Source organism: Gastrolobium bilobum, unplaced genomic scaffold, assembly GCF_033153095.1.
Source record: "Gastrolobium bilobum isolate Gb01-03AN ecotype WA unplaced genomic scaffold, APGP_CSIRO_Gbil_v1 utg4007, whole genome shotgun sequence".
Lineage (NCBI taxonomy): Eukaryota > Viridiplantae > Streptophyta > Magnoliopsida > Fabales > Fabaceae > Gastrolobium > Gastrolobium bilobum.
Genome location: NW_026897118.1, coordinates 182221 through 188505, shown reverse-complemented (window position 1 = coordinate 188505; position 6285 = coordinate 182221). Strand labels below are relative to the sequence as shown.

Sequence of the window (6285 nt, the reverse complement as noted above, 5' to 3'; positions counted from 1 at the left end):
TCACAAAATTTGCAATGGCCTCTTCTCGGCGACTTCAGCGTACCACGATTTCCATGCTTCTACGTAATGGAAGAAGAGTTCTCTCAATGCTGGCATGAAAAAGTAAATCGAACATCAATTTTCAGCAACATTAAACATATCAGTAATCGAGGTACTGATTAGTAAAGGTTAAATGAAGCTTATAATCAACCTGCGTAACTGATGAACCGGTTGAATCAGAGAATCAAACAATCACTACATGCAATATGGAACAATGGGTGAATAGCCAAAAACACTCCCATAATATTCCAACTTGCAAGATAGTGACGAAATTCTTACATACACCCTTACCATTTACCCTTGCATTTTACTTGCATTTTTTTTCAAAGAGGCAATTGGCTGGAATGTATAATGGACAATGCCAAACAAAACTTCATATTTGACTGTGTTATTATTACCTTGGTTTTCATACCGAGGGCGATGCTCAGTTGCGAGACTCTCCCAATCATGCGCCCGATTCTCAGAGGCTCCAACTTTGGTCACGTAGGCTGGAGCGAAAGGACCAAACTGATAGCACTTTGAAGCCTGTTCTGAGCCTTGTTCTAAATTGCTTTTATCCGCCTGACCTAGGTCACTACCATTATCCAGTTTTTGCTTCTTAGGGTTCTGGGCTAAGTCCCCATTCATGAATAAATCCGTTTTATTATTCTTAAAACTGATATTTGTGATATCTTTTCCAAACGCCCTTTTCCTAGACTCGTTGACATTTGAGTTGTGAAGTGACTCATTCCATTTCTTCCCTTTACACCCCAGCCACCTGAATGCTGGTTTTCTTGTATTTGTCGTATGGGTCTGCATCAATTTGTAGAATCACAGCTTAAGGAAAGGACAGTATAAGTTCAACAATAATATTAAACAAATAAATTATGATAAACCAGAAACCAGAGAAGAAAAATGATAAAACTGAAAATGCATATTTCTCATTCCTTCGGAAAAGGAGCATACTGGAGTAAATATATACAAGAAAATCACAGAATGGCGTGTATCGGCACGAGAGGCCTAACAGAAAGGTGCACACAGCACCAATAACAGAAAGATACAACTCCACTAACTGAAATTTACAGTTAGCAAAACAGTTATACCAGTAAGCCTAAAATATAAAATATATACTAAGAACCCCCTTCAAGATGGAGAGTAGATATTCAAAACTCCCATCTTGGATACCAGAACTGAAAATTTGGAGGGAAGAATGGGCTGTGAAAAGATCATGGAACGGGAAAAATCTTCAAATGACCCTTAAAAAATGTGCTCACAAACAATATGGCAATCGATTTCAATGTGCTTTGTACGCTCATGGAACACAGGTTTTCCTGCTATATGAAGAGTAGACTGATTGTCACAAAAAAGATGAGCAAGACCCGAGTGTAAAACATGAAAGTCCTTTAGCAGAGAAAATAACCATAATAATTCACATGTAACATTTGCCATTGACCTGTAATCTGCCTCTGTAGATGATCGGGACATAGTGTGTTGTTTCTTATTAGACTTCCAGGAGACGAGAGAATCACCAAGAAAAATGCAGAAACCAGAAATTGAGCATCGGGTAGCAGGGCAAATAGCCCAATCAAAGTCACAGAAAGCATTTAGCTGAACAAAAGATGAAGAAAAGAAGAGTCCCTATCCAATAGTATGTTTGACATATCCAAGGGGCCTATGGGCTGCCTGAAGATGAGGAACACGAGGAAAGGCCATAAATTGACTTAGATAAGTAACAGCATAGTGTAGTGGTCTGGCCTAATAATGGTAAGATAAAGAAGACGTCCAATAAGTCTGCGATACAAAGAAGGGTCTGAGATAAGATCATCATCAGTAGATTAAAGCCGAAGACCAACATCCATGTGGGAGTTGTGCGAGGTTTGCAGCCTAACTGACCAGAATCCTTGAGGATCTCCAAAGCATAGTGACGTTGACAAACAAAAATGCCTTTGGAACTGCTAGCAACTTGAAGACCAAGAAAATACTTTAAACAACCAAGGTTTTTTAAACCTGAATTTGCTGTGTAATATGTCAGTAAGGAGCCATCAACAAAGGATAATTTGTTCTTGGCTGTCAGAGCAAGAAGCATAGCGGGATGCCAAAAATTAGAACCGGAAATAGTATGAAAAACTAAAATCAAACCGGGATGATCACCACTGTGTAAAAACTAAGGACTATAAGTGTCGTCCATGGAGGCTGATGAACCAGAAGAAGAATCAGTTTGGGAAGGCAATTAGTGTTGTTGCCACGGACCATGGAGAAGGGCAAGGGCTTAAAGGATACTTCTGATACCATATTAATTATGATAAACCAGAAAACAGAGAGAAGAAAAGTGATAAAACTGAAAATGCATATTTCTCATTCATTCTGAAAAGGAGCATACAGGAGGAAATTTATGCAAGAAAGGAAGCCATAACAGAATGGCGTGTATCAGCACAAGAGGCCCGACAGAAAGGTGCACACAGCACCAATAACAGAAAGATACAATTCCACTAACTGAAAATACAATTAGCAAAACAGTTATAACAGTAAGCCTTAAAATATAAAATATATACTAAGACAAATCAATAGAAGAAGAGGATATGTGAAACACTCGCTCTCACACTCATATTTCATGGTAAATTTTAAAATAAATAAATAAAAGATATGAAAACTGTGGTGAATATCACCTTCTCAATCAGTTTCATGGAGGATAGCACATTTGCAATATCATACAGGCGTCTAACTTTTGCTGAAAGGCGAAATGGGGAATATCAGCGAAAATCATTCACCCTTCTTCCTTAGTCAATAGATACAAACAAGTTTCGTAAAACATCATATTACTTACTTCTCATTATTGATGAGTTATGGGCATCTCCAAGTAACAATTTTGCAGCCTCGTCAAGGGAGATCAAGTCCATCTATAGAATAGAGTGATCATTGTTAATATTAACGTATCAAATATGTTAAATGGCTAATAAAAAGATACATCAACTTAAAATGTCCAAGAAACTTATGGTAACCCTCACGTTAGAGCAGACAAAGAGCTTCACAAAATTCTGTGTAAGCAGCGCCAGAGATTTTTCTCTTCGATTATCTGCAAACATTGTATAAGCAGTGTCAATCCTCATTGGAACAAGCTTAAGCTAAGTTTGTTTATGTTTTACACAGTCATCAATAGAGCCACTTTCGCACGCTATACCGCAACTATAGCATGCAGTGCCACCTTCCGCTATTGGCCACCCCGTTGTGCTACACTTCACGATAACAGCAGCTATTGCAGTCAAATCGCGGCCAATTGCAGCACAATAGAGCCACTACAGAGAAGGAGTGAATGTTTTAGTTTTTACCCTCCACTTAAAGTCCCAATTGTCATATTTTAAATGTCTTTTTAACCCATCTTTCATATGAAGTGTGAACCTCCTCTCTTTATAAGTCGACCATTCTCTCTCATTTCTCTCTGGTTTTGAAAAGAACAAAGACCAACTTCTTTCTCCATTTCCGGCTATTCTCTAAACTCTAGACCTTCAGGTCTCTCTTTTTTTTATTTGGTTCTCTTCTTTCCTTTTTTTTTCTCTCCCTTTTTTCTGCTTTCTTTGTTAACACTACTCCTTTGTAAACTCCTTATCATATTTGTACAAATGAAGATGGCATTCCTCTCTTCCGGTTTGAGTTTTGTTCTAAAATTAGTGAAATCCTCATGCTTTGTATAGTGAAAATAGCCTTCCTTTGTTTGGAATTTTATAATAATTTAAAGTTGTACCTCAAAATTAGTGAGCCAAAAATATTTGTACTAATTCTTGTTAAGTTTTTTTGACTTTAAGTACATTGTTTCTGCTGAATTTAATAATTAGAACACTATTTCATCTTTGTTTTTAAGCATTTATGTGTAATATATCTATATACAACAAATTCATGTATAGCACTCGCTATTGCGTTATACCAATACCCGTTATAGTATTTTCAGGACAGCTACCGGCATTTGATAATTATGGTTGTACATTATGAAAATTCTTTCATTAATCACAGCTCTTTCATAAACAAAAATTACGAGAACGAATTATTACCCCAAAATGTAACACCATGTACCACCACTGCCCTCAATAGAACACGCACCCACCCCCCAAACAAAAACAAAAAAACAACGGATACTTACAAAATTTAAACAATTTGGTAATGACTCTATCCTTAATTTAGTTCAAAATTAATTGTATTGTTAATCTGCTTACGTTGAAAGGTGATTATCACATCATCTTCCTTTAACACTTAATAAAGAAGCTCGATTTAAAAATGACTTTTTTGTTTGATAATATTGGTCCTTACTGGGGTTATACAATAAGGCATTTTCACTATCAAAGATTCAAAAAGAAACACAGGCATCGTATTTTTGACATATTTTAAAGAAGTTACCATTTCTAAGAGATCTAGCAAGAGTAGGAGGATTCGAATCGCCATTCTGACTTCCAGTACTGGGATTGGATAATATTTCCTCGTCGTCGTCGTCATCGGACACCTAAAATATATGGTTAACAACACATTAATTAGCCACACTTGATTACTACTCTATTAACAATTCTGAAACATAAAATAAAGAAGAAGAAAATATTCAAGCGAAAAGAAAATCGATGCATTCCAAGAAAATGCAACTCACTTTTGCATTGTCATTTCCACCATCGAAGACATTGGGGTTCTCCCTCAAACCCTCTTCCTACAAAACCATTATAAACTTAAAACTAGTGCCAAACTAGGAATCTGAAAACCATAAGGAAACAAAAACTGAACACAAATTAAATTTACCTTGAGCTCCAGCAAAGCCCCTGGAATTGCACCGAAACCTTTCCACGTATATTGATTCTTCGCCTTTCTGGCAAGGACCCCAATACTCTCCAAAACGTTGACTATATCGTAGATCCGTCTTCTCTCGACCCCTGAAGAGGAACGCGTGTTAGATCCGATTGAAAAAAAAAAAACATAGGAAAGAAACAAGAACATCGTTGATGAGTACCTAATCGAGCAGCGGCATCGTCCAAGCCGATTAAGTGGACGGTGTCTCGATCGTACAAGCTCAAGAAACTGCAATTCAAAAGAAGGAAGACGTTAATTTGATGAATGAAATGAAGGAGAAAGGGAGAAGAAATGGGCGAGGGGAATAATACTTGGTGCACAAGAGGCCGAGGGATTTTTGCTTGCGGCTATAGGTGCAGTCCTTGGAAGATGCAATATCTGTAATTGAAGAGGAAAGAGCCATGGATCTGTTGAATTTGGATTTCGGTATTTGGAGGGAAGAGAAGGTTCAAGAGAAAGAGAGAGAGAGAGAGAAGAGGGTGGAGATTTAGAGAGAGGGTGAAGATTTAGATATAGAGAGAGGGTGGAGATTTAGAGAGAGAGAGAGAGGACCGTTGAGATTTAAGAAACGGATTTGAATGGCGCGGCCAGAATTTTGAAAATTGCGTGTTTCGAGCCTTTGGATTTCAATCGAGGGGTTTAAGTTTTTGGGATTTGGAAGTTGGAGGGATCTTTTATTTTTTATTTTTTTTTGTAAGAAAAAGTTTAAAAACTCACGTGGTTTTTTTTTTTTTTATAAACAAAAACTCACGTGATTTAAGTTAGAATCACTTGATGTACCAAAAAAAAAAAGTTAGAATCACTTATTTATATAGGTTTTTAAAAAAAAATCACTTATATTTTATGATTTTTTTAATCTAATTCGAAGTTCCAACTTTAAGGCAGTTTAAAATATAGTTAATATTCTCATTTTGTCCTATTAACAATAAAAAATCAGGAAATGATCAAAATCAAAAGAATATTGATAAATGATTATAAGAGAACCACACGAATTTTAAAATTTTATTTCATTTTATCTATTTTTTCCTTTTTTTATTTCATAAAAATATTTCTTTTTTTTGTACCAACATGGCAATTTTTTATTTTTTATTTAAATAAATCACAAGTATTTTTCAAAAAAGTCAATCCTATTCAAATCCAAAACATCAATGTCGTCACGGGCGGACCTACATGGTTTGTTTATGTGTACAAGTGTAGATACAAAAAGAAAAAATCGTTTGAAATAACAAAGTTTGATATATGTTAATAGTTGGTGAACCATTTCAACTAATGCATGATTTGCTACGTGAATAGTTTAAAATAATATTTAGATTTTTTTTAATAGCTTGAAGAGTAAAATATCTCTCGAGTTCTCGACAAAATATCATGGGGCTCATTTTAATCTTTTAGAAAATAAAAAATCATTTTGTAATCCTTTAAAATTCAAAATAAATACAATTTGTTAAA

General features: G+C 35.7%; 1 protein-coding gene across 1 annotated transcript; it reads right to left on the bottom strand.

Annotated features, from left to right (window-relative positions):
- LOC133304306 (E2F transcription factor-like E2FE) lies at positions 1-5242 on the bottom strand. Its single transcript, XM_061504313.1, has 10 exons — positions 5151-5242; positions 5000-5067; positions 4792-4922; positions 4646-4702; positions 4405-4507; positions 3024-3091; positions 2843-2915; positions 2685-2746; positions 438-831; positions 1-89 (listed from the first exon to the last, which is right to left on the bottom strand). Exons 1-10 carry the CDS (start codon positions 5240-5242, stop codon positions 1-3), a joined length of 1137 nt encoding a protein of 378 aa, XP_061360297.1.
- Between the last annotated feature and the right edge of the window lie 1043 nt (positions 5243-6285).